Genomic DNA, 12,489 nt, shown 5'->3' with positions numbered 1-12,489 from the left:
TACCCTTGAGAGCTCTTCTACTTGCGTCCAAAAGACGTATAGTTTTGACTTAATGCAACTTCTCACTTTTCTCCTTAGACTATGGGTTTTTCTCCCACCTTGGGTTTTACCATAGCGAGGGTTTGTGAGTTTTACTTTTTATGCATTCTTCTGTTGATTTGAGACTCGCATTTGCCCATTGTGCCGACGACTTCATCAACTGTACTTCATCAATGAAGACTTGATGCACCATTTACTTGAATATTTACACACTCAAGGGGGAGTGTTGCAGTCCTATTTAGAATAGGAATGTGATTGTGTAAATCCTAGGAAATATGGGAATGTATCTTATATTCCTATTAGGATTAGATTACCTATTAAATGTTGTAATCCTAAAGGGAAAGGTTTTACCCTTCCTACTACTATAAATAAAGGCACAATGGGGTGAGATAACACACACCCACAATTACACATCTCTCTATTCTTCTCTCTATTGTCGCACCCCCTCTCTCTCTAAGGTCTCCATAATTGTTCAGTAAATTATGCCTACAACAGTTTCAGCTTTTTGCCATCTTGAAATTGAAAGTGGGACTTAATTATGAGGAGTGCAAAAAGCCAACTTGCTCAAATTTTATGCAAGAACAGTAGTTGGATTTTCAATGATAAAAAAAATTAAAAAAATTTGGGAGTGGCGCCATGTGGTGCGTCAGATTATAAAAATTTGAAAATTTCAACGGTTAGGATTAATTCAACTTTAAAAATCTAAAAATTACCAATTTTTTTTTTAAAAAAAATTACAAAGTTCAACACAATTTCAAATTAAACATTTAAAACTAAACAAAAATCTATGGCGATAATTATATGTGGGGATAAAACGAAAAAAACATTTCTTCGTCTTTGGATCTTTAAGTAGAGTACCTTACTCATTTTTGTTTGCTAGGAATTTGCAGGTATTTTAAAACTGCCTTTAAAATGATTGAAAGCTCTTTTAATAAAAGTATTTTGGGTTTCAAAAACACTTGAAATGCATTTTGAAAAAAGTACTAGTTATATACTTCTTGTATGAAGCACTCAAGTATTTTTGCAAAATTCACTTGTATTTTTACATAAAATGATTTTAAATACACTTTCATATAAACACTTTTAGTCAATTTAAAACAGCCTACATGATATGCTTACTAAACAACTCTTAGTTTTTCCAATTTAAAGCAGCTCATATATGTCTTCAGAGTGAGGTATGTCGTCGGGGAAAATACATATTAATTTACCATTTTACAAGTTTTTGGTAGAAGACAAACCTCTTTCGCTAGAGCTCTTTAACAAAGTTTTTTAAAGGGTCAATAACTACCAGCCAGACTATGCAAATTTTCAACAGGTATCCACTGAAATTTTCTGCGGTGAAGACGAGTTCGTGTTTTTGGGACAGATACATAATGCAGAGTTTTACAACATTGATCAAACAGAGAACCAGCATAGCTGCTCAGAAATTCTTCCTTGAAGCCAAACATTGCCTCCATTTGTTCATGAAGTTGCAACTTGCTCTTGCTTTCGGCCTTGTTGCAGACCAAAAAACCTAGTGCCAACAGCCAACCTCCATTTCGTATAACTCCTAAAATAGTAACACTGCATTTTGAACCTTTATCAAGATTTCACCGTTTATCTCATGCATTTATATGATTCTGGACCTAAACAGCTCTGAGTTTTTCTTGTTGATACCGGCTTGTATCTTCAGAGTAAAGTATGCCGTTGGTGGATGTAGCGCGCTGTAAAGACAGAAAAAGCCGAGCCTGAAAGTGAAAGTTTGTATTCAGATAAGTTTTCTTTTGGGTGAGATATTCAGATAAGTTGAAACAGAAAATACGAGACGCTAGAACAAAGATGGTGGTCTTACCCATTGAAATCCTACCAGTACCCACCAACAGCCTGCTAAACCACATCCTCTACTACTAACAAACTGGTGAAAGAAAAATGGGATGGTGAAATTATATGTATAAACGATAAAAAAACTAATCACTCTTGAAGTATGCACCAGAAAATAACAAGAAGATACTCACCAGCAGTAGAAGTGCACCTAAACTAAAACATCCACTCATTGACAGACTAATAAATTTTAGATCTCGTCCGGCCTGAAAAAAAAAAAAAAAAACAGTACACTTACAATAAAGCAAAAAGTATTTTGCCTATTATGTAAAGAACTCTAGTAAATACATAAAACCAAGAACAAAATAGCAACGCAAGTTTGAACTACAAATTACAGTCTCATAAAAGCAAGCTTAATTTGGGATTTGATAATCAGAAAGTAAAACAAGATTTGCAAAACTCTATATCTTGTTAAGTAGGTTGGCCTTCGTGCTGCGACACTCAAATTTAAAGAACAAGCGAAATCCATGACTTCCAATTCAGGCAGTACAAAAATGTTCCAGAACGGCTAAGAGAAGAAAAGATTTGCGAGATTATGAAATATAGGCCCAAAAGATCTGAACTATTACTATCTCTACTTCTGGGGTAACCGCTTCCCTTGTCCTAAAAAATTAACATGATTACTAGATTTATTAAAACCGTTAAGAGCTTCATCAACAAGATGAACGGGTCTATTCCAAGGTATTTATCTACTGCAAACCCATCAATGTAAACAGGATTAACTGTATATTACTTCCACTGGAAACACAGCACAGACATGACTCAGTTTTCAACTATCGTTGTTCCAAGACAGGCACAAGATATGCAACGACATGGTTACCATAAGAACATATGAAAAAGAGTAAATTATAGCAATGGTCCTTCAACTTTAATCAAATTGAAGCAATGGTCTCCCATCTAAAAATCCATTACCATTGGTCCACCATTTATATAATTATGTTGGAATAACTTTTGAAGAAACATTGATGAGTTGAGGGACCAATGGTAATGGATTTTTAGTTGAGGGACCATTACTCCAATTGAGTTAAATTTAAGGAACCACAGCTACAATTTACTCTATGAAAAATCATCACTGAAGATAAAAACAAGCATACCAGCAATGTTCCTTCAAATGCAAGAATAGCCGGTGTCACGGCCAATGCCAAAAAAAATGGTATCAGCACTTTATGCATCTGCGTTAACATATAATAGAGAATCAATAGTAAAAATGTTTGCAGAAAGTATTCACTCAGTTATTACAATGTTTCAAGATCAACGGAAGCCCTGGGAAATAATCAAAATAATATACACACGCACACACACATACATACAAATATTTGGAGCTCAAAAGTTAAATGTCTTTGAAGAATAAATGGTGGGATCAGTTGGGAGCAGTTGTCACAACTCACAGTCTACTTATACCATGTGATTTGGTGGAAAGCTGTAGGTACGATCGAATGATTGACAACTTACAAAGTAGAGACAAAACCCAACTTAAATCTTCCTTTGCTCCAGATACCACAAGGCCACTTTGAAGTAATGTCAACAGATGAAATTATAAGTAGAAAGACAGTAAGGAGTTCGAATAATAAAAAAGAGAGCCAACCTCCTGTATGATCTTCTGGTCGGGTGTAAATATACCAGGAAACAACCATGGAACAGATGTTCCCACAATTCCTAATGCTAAACCAAGTAGAGCTCCAATAACGACAAGTGACTTGAGCAGCATTCGAGCCTGTTTTATGTCATAGAGTTTTCAGAAGAAAATAAATAAAATAGCCATCACCCCCATTATATTCATCAAAAGCGGAGTATTCTGTACAAAAAAGCCTCGTTTGTTGTTTAGAATTTGGACATCTCACTAGATTCAAAGAATGTTGAATGAATAAAAGGATCGCCACTTGCATCTTTTGTCCAAGTGAAGGTAGAAGATGGATTAGCTATGAACAAAGCTTATCTTTCCTGTCTCCCACAAAAATAGTAGGATAAGGAGGGAAATGATTTCTTCATGGCTTCATTTCTACCTTCACTTTGACACAATATGCAAGTGGGCATCCATTGTTCATTCAACATTCATTAAATCTAGTGAATTATCCAATCCAAGCCATTCTAGACCCTAACAAGACGAAGTATCCATGAAAAATTAAAAGAAAATTTTCAACCCTCAACCAAGATCAAAATACACATGAAAATTCTTCAAATCTCCACCAATACAACCAAGAACAGAATATACATGAAAACTCTTCATATCACAATAAATACAACCAAGATAAAAGTTAAATGTTATCATATAAATAGACTTGCAGTATGACAAACCTTAGGCAAACTACGCTTTACTCCATATATCAACTCAGGCATAAATGATTGTGCAGTTTGAGAGAGAGGTTCACCCCACACCGTGCAGATGAAGAATGTTTGAATCATGACCTGGTGAGTGAATGGTAATTCATCACTCATCAATGAAAATAACCGTCACTTATCTCCAAATAGAGTGATCAACTAACATTAGAAGTTTACCACAACTAACCTGATGAGCAGCAATGATGTTTGTTCCCATTGATGTTGCAAAGTATACAATGAGAGTGTAGAAAGCCACCTGTAGATAGGATTCTAAGTAAGTTATAACAGATGGCTTAGTATCCTATTACTTATTAGGAGTATATTCTATTTAAATCCTTTTCAAAGTTATGATTAAAGCATCTAACTCTCTTCTTTTCTCTTAAATAGTATCAGAGAATCAATTCTAAAGACCTAGTCTTCTTGAAAGAAAATGGTTCCTTCTTCCAGACAGTTGTACATTAGAATTATAATAATACTCTTAACCAATAGTCATCCTTGCTTCTTGGTTGCGTAACTTTTGTTTGGGTGCTCCCTAATAGATCAGTAGACTACTGGTTGCTTAATTTATGGTATGTATTTGTTGAACTTGGTGATCAAGTTTGTTTGGTTATTGATATCGTGCTCATAAATAATAAAAAATATATGTTTTGTTTACAAAACAAAAACAGTTTAAGTCCATCATAGTGTTCAGTTATTAAATTTATAGAATGTACTATAGATTGATTTGATTGTTTGTTTTTCGAACAAAAGGTGTTGAGGCTCGTCATTGTGAATGTGACACCAACATTGTGGTCAGGAGCATTAGCACGTACACCCTAGAGAACATTTTCCGGTCACCACCCCTAAGTGGTGGTGAGCATTACTACCATATTATTGTCGTTGGATTTGAATTTTGAGATTTGTGTAGCACATAGATTTAATCAAGCTCATCCAACGGCAATTAATGTGGTTGTAATATTCACCATCACTTGAGGGTGGTTAACAAAAGTGCTCCCCAGAGTCTCCCCGGCAGTTGTGAGAGTATTGAAGAAATGAATGATGAAGTTAAAACATGACAATAGATAGAGAAATATAATTGGAAAAACTGAAACCTTCGACATCATTGTTAGAACCACTGGAGCAGCAAGCTCAAATACTGTTAGAAGTTCTTTGGGCGAGGGAACACAGAAGGCATATGCATTATATCCTTTATTGTTCAAAGCTTGAATCATCATATATCCTGCAACAACCTAAAACCATACCAGTAAATAGCAATAAAAAAGGAAATTAACGTGTCAAGAACATATAATAAAATATTCAAACGTTATATGACATATTATGATGTATGTCCCACACACCTGTGACACCATTGTTGCCCATGCTGCACCCGCAATACCATAGCCTAAAAAACTGCACAGGACTACATCACCAATGCCATTTATAGCACCGGCTACCGCCAAGGCCTTCAAAGGACCCCATGAATCTTTCAAGCCAAGACTGGGAAACATATTGACAATATCAGAGTACGAACATGAACTCACAGCTGCTTACAATCTCATTAACCTCAGTATTTAAAATCCCCTGCCAGAGATAACTTTCCCTTAGGCAACAAATAAGTCTTCGAGTCAAATATAAATGCTTGCTTTATACTTGTTTTGGACAAGCCAGAGAGCATTTACTTAGGCAATAAACAAGAATGCTTGTTCACACTTAATTTTGACATGCTAGTTCATATAATCAGTCATGTTTACTTGGTGGAATTTGAATTTCTAGTGCATACATATTGCCTTACTTTCTCTGGCAGTTAATTCTTTTCAACCAATAGATTTAATATCCCAAAAAAGATGTTTGGACTTAACAATATTCATTGTCGTATAGTTTTTGATGATTTTGAACAAGGAGCACAGCTATGCCGTACATAATGAATAAGAAGAGAAGAAGAAATATCTAACCTTGCACTCTGAGTAATCAAACCAATAAGAACTGCGGGCCACGCCAAACCTCGTATCTACCAACAGAAAATATCGTGTTCAATTACAAAGCCATTGAAAAGAAATTATGTGCAGGAGTATATGACACATGGTAATGAATCTATTTTCCAGTCATAAAAGAGCAATGGACACGTCAATACGGAATTCTAGGATAACTCCTTGGGGCAAATACTTTTATGCATACCTCTTCGGTTGATCTATACCATACTCTATTCTCGTAAGATGATAGACACTAGCTAACAGTCAGCCATGAAGATCATGCGTGCAATATCAAAACAACCAATTAAGAAAAAATTCACTCTTTCCAACAAGATATTATTGAGCAATTGCTGGCTTTTTTCATGAAGAAACTAACGTTGCAAATAGGTTGTTTAGAACCTAGTTCACAAGTATTAATGTGGACCTAACAAATGAGAAATAGGAAAAATGGCAATAGGAAAAATGGAAAATACAAAAAAAGAACCTCTTGGGTAAGGATAGCTTGACAAGAAAATGCAGAGTCTAGCTTATTATCATTCCAAGTATACGTGACCTTCTAATGATTCATAGAAAACAAGTTCTAACAAAAACAAACAAACAAAACAAAATTTCTCTGATATTCAACACTTCTCGACCAGGTAATTGATTTAAAGGAAAGTATCTTCTGAAAAAGGAGTAACCAACTCAAAGAAAAGAGCATATAAATGGTCTAAATAAGAAAAAGGAAGAGACCTGAACATATGTATTTGCTGCAGGAATAAGGTGCGCGTTCTTTGGTCCACTGAAAGCTGAAAAACCAGAATTGCATTAGTCATGATTCATCTATGCTACTTTTACAGACTCATAAAACTCTTGTTATTTACTGTTTGCTAAAATGCATTAATGAGATAAGAATAAACAAAATCAAGCACCCAATATTTCTTTTAATGTGAATATATAGAAAACATGTACCAGTCCCTCTTACCAGTTAATGCCCATGAACCGAAGAATCTTGTAAATATAAGCATTGCGAAGCCACATGTCAATCCAATAAAGAGCAAGATAGATATGTGATGTTGAGCTTCATTTCTATCCTGCACCAATACTAGATAGTCAGACAATATAATAAGAATCATGCTAAGAGAAAATGGTGATTAATATTGCACATGACCTAGCACAAGAATCAAAAAGCACACATTATGGATTTATTGGCAGGCATTCCAAAATTTCCTAATCTGGCAACCAATCCCTCTGTTCTAATCAGCTTAAGAAAGTTCATCCCTTCATGTTCTGTACAATACATAATACGATTCTTAGAATCTTTCTAATTTCCTGGCAAGTTGCACCAAATTGCCATAGAAAATTCATATTCTGAATCAATGTGGCAAAAGAAATGTACCAAAAACATGGAAAAGGAGCGTCGAACTCATTTTCGCAATCAACACAAGCATACAAATTGATTCACCACAATGTCACGTAAGCATCAGGACAAGAGGAGAAACTAACCCCTTTAGCAAGGGCGGTAGCAACCATATTTGAAGTTGCAACAGAAAGGAACATGAACACATAACTCAGACTATCACACATCACAGTTCCAGGTCCTAGAAAAATAGCGGTAAACAGACTCAGCATTCATAAGTTAAACCAATACAGAAAAAGCGGAGGTGCGTTAGGCCAGTTGGTCAGGACAATCTGCATGCCCCATCGCTAAGTTTGAATTCTCTTCTCGATACATTAGAGTAGTTTAGAATATATATTGTATTGTTCAAAAAAAGAAAGTAATAAATCAATAAAACCCAAATAAAAAAAATAAAAAAATACAAGTGAAGCAGAATAATAGAGTACCCAAAGCAGCAAGCTCAATAGAGCTTCCCTGACCAATGACGACAGTGTCAATGAGACTCATAAGTGGGCCACACAGCCAAAGACCAGTGGCGGGTCCTGTAAACACTGCAATCTCCTTCATCTGATCCCATGTGCTCTTACTCTCCAATTCTTCTCTCTTAACCTCCACAACTTCAACTTCTTCAGATACTGGAGAAGCATGGCTCCCATTGTCTCCGATAAGAACCCCGTCGCCAATGCAGGCGGTTGCGAACCGGTTACGGCGGCGTAATGGGGTGGAGAAGTGGAGTTTGGGGAGGCCAGGTGGGGTGTGGTTAAAGCGTGGGGTGAAATAGAAATGTGGTGGGTTTGTGAAGAAAAGAGTAGGGTTTTGGAGGAGAGGAGGCGAGCGAGCTACCAGGGTTTTGGTTTGCATTTTTTTGAATTTTTTTTTTACTTTCCGGGAAAGTGGGGAACTTTCTGGGAAAATAAAGGAGAGAAAGTTGGGAAAATGAAAGAAAAAGCTAAGAAGGATATCCTTGTCCGACAGGAGAGGAGAGGATGATGGAAGGCGAGTGGTTTGTATTGGTCCAAGTTCAAGTGAAGTGGGTTGGTGCCTCGTGGAAGGATTGCGGCCTTTTCGTGTTCTTCTTTGGCGGTTTTCTTCATCTGCCAATCAGAGCTCCACCTGAATTTCTAAAGAAAACGAAAGGGGAACGCATGAGTTGAAATGAAATATAAAATGGCACGTTCAAGATATGGATAATAATTTCAATTTTGTTGACACACACATTCTAACACATTGTGAGTGTGTGATAGATTAGAAATCCTTTAAGACCTAGAGGATATTTTCCTTCTAGATTTTGTATTATTTGAAAATCAAGTTTATTTCCTTCTTATTATTATAAATTAAGGCACAAGGATTGAGAAATAAAACACTATCCCTCATGCTTATTTTCTATCCCTTTCTCTCTATGTTGTGTTGTCCCCCCCCCCCCACTCAGTTAAATATAGGTCACAACAAATTTAACATAGAAGTGGGTATTTTGCTCCCAACACTAATTTGGACCAGAACAATAGTGAGCTCGTTCTCACTCTTTGTTCCTTGGTACTTAAATTTATTTGATTCATCAGATGATTAAACGATCTCCGACTCAAATGATTTTTTGCATGGATGATTTTCAAATGAAGATTGAGAAATTGAACGGTCCCGATTATAAAATTTATACAATAAAGTTACGTTATTTGCAAATGAGAGAAATGCTTTATTCTTTGCACTAACCTTCTTTTCCCAAATTATGTCCAACTTAAATAGGTTTGGTTGTAATTGAATTAATGAAATATAACTTTATTAAACAAAGAAATGCATAATTGCCAAAAAAAACTACACAAATCTAAGAGACTACATCTTGATTGACATCTTCACATATGAAGAACAAGCATCCTATTTATAATAAACTAAACTCTAATCTAAAAGAAAACCTAATTCTAAGGGTTCCGCCCAAGTTTTAAACTTGTAAGAGAACGCAAACAATAAAAATAGAACTAAAAACTATTATTTTTCAACACTCCCATCAAACTCATTGCAACAACATGATTTTGCCAACAATCAAATGTGGATGCAGTGTTCGTTAGTGGGATAGGCAGGCAGGTAGGCAGATTTCAAACATATGGAAGATGAATATAGATTCAGATGTCGGATGGCAAATAAATTCAGGCAGTTAGATTCCATTAAGCGAACACAGACAGATTTCAACAAATTTAGATTCCAGTAGACAGTCAACAAACAGCAAATTGATTCAACCTATACATGTTGGGATATGAATGTCATTACAAAACTATTCCAACAGGGATAAGAAAGAAACATAATAGAATTTGAACAAGCGATATTATCTACACTAAGGGAGTGGGAGAGTGGGCTAAGCCTCACAATAGACGAGTCATAATAAGGTGGTTCAAATTCATCGAAAATTGTTGTCATCGGTCCATATACGACTAGGCATTCTAAGTACGAGTCCTATTTTTCTTTCTTCCTAAAAAGATTTATGTTCCTCTTCACTAAGTGTCACTCAATATTTCGATCTGAAAGTACTCATCTTCACTTGTATGTGAGAAGTCTTAGGTTCGATTCTCACCAAAAGCGAATTTGAACCACGTTATTGTTAGCCCACTGTAAGGATTAGCCCATCCTCCACCCCCTTAATGTAATTAACTGAGTGTAACTTTTTCATTATGAAATATCTCTTTGTACCGTTTCATGTTTGTTAAAATAAATAAAAAAACAAATTAAATCCACATGGTATGAGTAAATACGATGTGGTGTGAATGTTGAGACTATTATCCTACCCCTTAAAAATAAATTAAAAGTAAAGTCACTCCAAATGCTTGGAATAGTAACCCATTCACAGCTCTCCAACTTGACCACTTGGCCATTATCTTGGAATAAAAAATAAAAACCACCATCGCCACATGGCAGCCATGTGCTCTGAGATCTCCTTTGCTTTCTTGGCATGGAGGGAGATAACTCCATCTGCCAAACTACTATTCATATCCTTCCTCGCCTCGTCTTTTCCCCATTGCCTCTTCTCTCCATAAAATCAAATCAATGAGGTATTTCTTCTACTTTCTTAAATGAAATGCTTTTTCAGAAAGCACTTTATGTTTTGGTAAAAGCACTTGAGTTTTGTATACATTTTTGTTTACAACATGTTCAAACGCATACGCCTTGAACTCTTTTTCGAAATCCTTGCAAGACTGCCTGTGAAATCTCTGTTGAGCTTCCTAGGGACTTGATCAGTTCCAGTTTCTCTGTTTTCGGTTCGTGCAGTGGTTTGATTTGCATATCTGATGCTACATTTGATAGTTGTATGTATCTATGGAATCCGTCAATCAGAAAAATGAAAAGACTTCCCAAATGCCTCATTTGTTACACGCAATTTGCTATCACTACACTCGGGTTTGGCTTCGATTGTGGAGAAAACGATTATAAAGTTGTGCGAATTGTGAGGACTGGATGCGCGGAGAGTATCTGCGAAGCTGAGGTTTACAGCGTTAGGTTGGATTCTTGGAGAAGAATCAGGTCATATGTTCCCCTGGTTTCACATAATGCCTATTTGCAAGATAAAAGTGCATGCTTGAATGGAGTTGTGTATTGGATTGTTGAGGATTTCTCTCTGTGTTGCTACTCGATCCTATCTTTTGATCTGCGCAGTAAGAGTTTCCAGACCATGACGCTTCCTGAAAGACTAGTAAGCGTGATCAATACAACTAGTAATGCAATTAGTATTCAAGTACTCAAGAAATCTCTCTCTTTGTTTCATCTAAGACAAAATGTGAATGATCGGTACTGTGACATATGGGTTCTGTTCTGGGAAGGGATACTTGGAAAATGACACAATTATTCTTCCGCAAAGTGGAGAGATGGCGTGGCCACTAGGCATTACGACAAAGGATGACGTTCATCTTGCAGCAAGAAAAGAAAACTCGCAGTGCCGAGAGTTGGTTTTACATTATCCTAAATCACAACAGGTTAAGGATACTGGAATCGAACTGAGTTTTTATGGCTTGAGCAGATACATTGATGTGTATAACGAGAGTCTAGTTTTACTTGACTGAGTTACAAGTCTCTTTTGGCTATTGTTGTATGCTGGTCCATTCTCATTCCGAAAATACTGGGAATGGGATTGGAACCCCTTGATTCTGACTGCGAGTTTTATTTCGGGGCTGGTGTAGTTCATGTATTTTTCTGGATCTGTATTCATCATTTTTCAAATCAAAAGTACATTGTGTTAAACTGAAATCTCATCTTTATACAATGTTTAGCTATCAAATGGCAACTTTGAACGCCAAAATTATGTACACGGTTAATAGGAAGCACTTGTATATTTAGATTTTCATATTCTACATTGAAAACCTGACAAATTGGTCAAGAGAAATACAAGAAGTTGTTAATGCATAAGGAAAAGCTAGCGTCAATCGTGTGTGACGCTTTCCTCAGCCATTGATATTTGCTGGACTCACAGTGAGTCCTACACTCATCACCGTTGAGAACATTGTTATAAACACTGGCTTGCAATCCCATATATTTGTAGAAATTCACTACGGGATGGAACGGAGATGGAAAAGGCAGTAAATCCTTTGTTCTTCAGAGCTTCAATCATCGTATAAGCAGCAACAATCTGGAACACATGGTGATCAGCGGCAGCACTATATAATGTGTATGTGTAAAACACTGAGTTGTTAAAAATGTCTTGACAAGAACGTATTAAATAAGCAAAACCAGATATGTTAAATATGGAAATGTTTATCCGACATGCTTGTGATGCCATTGTGGCCATTCTTCACCGGTAATACCGTAGTGTAACAAGTTGCAGAGGACTACATGACCACTGCCGTTCACTGCACTGGCAACCACCAGAGCCTTTAAAGGTCCGAGTGAATCTTTCATACCGAGACTGGGAATAGAAGAGGAAACATGAAAAGTAGTTTTAGCAATAAGAACCTCAATTTCATAATTATC

The 12,489-nt window shown here is 36.2% G+C and overlaps 1 protein-coding gene and 1 long non-coding RNA gene across 2 annotated transcripts; one reads left to right on the top strand and one right to left on the bottom strand.

Annotated features, from left to right (window-relative positions):
* Positions 1-1,344: 1,344 nt before the first annotated feature.
* LOC114824779 (protein DETOXIFICATION 46, chloroplastic-like) lies at positions 1,345-8,795 on the bottom strand. The gene is made up of 14 exons (XM_029102014.2): positions 7,992-8,795; positions 7,653-7,747; positions 7,132-7,240; positions 6,900-6,955; positions 6,150-6,205; positions 5,556-5,694; positions 5,310-5,447; positions 4,406-4,474; positions 4,195-4,305; positions 3,485-3,613; positions 2,994-3,071; positions 2,034-2,105; positions 1,871-1,933; positions 1,345-1,766 (listed from the first exon to the last, which is right to left on the bottom strand). Exons 1-14 carry the CDS (start codon positions 8,404-8,406, stop codon positions 1,665-1,667), a joined length of 1,632 nt encoding a protein of 543 aa, XP_028957847.1. The 5' UTR covers positions 8,407-8,795; the 3' UTR covers positions 1,345-1,664.
* A 1,646-nt stretch (positions 8,796-10,441) lies between these two features.
* LOC114824778 (uncharacterized) lies at positions 10,442-11,769 on the top strand. The gene is made up of 2 exons (XR_011581217.1): positions 10,442-10,580; positions 10,798-11,769. It is a non-coding gene; the product is annotated as an uncharacterized lncRNA (long non-coding RNA).
* Positions 11,770-12,489: the final 720 nt, after the last annotated feature.

This window comes from Malus domestica, chromosome 05 (assembly GCF_042453785.1).
Source record: "Malus domestica chromosome 05, GDT2T_hap1".
NCBI lineage: Eukaryota > Viridiplantae > Streptophyta > Magnoliopsida > Rosales > Rosaceae > Malus > Malus domestica.
Note: the sequence above shows the minus strand (reverse complement) of the source record. Positions and strands in the feature narration are given on the sequence as shown.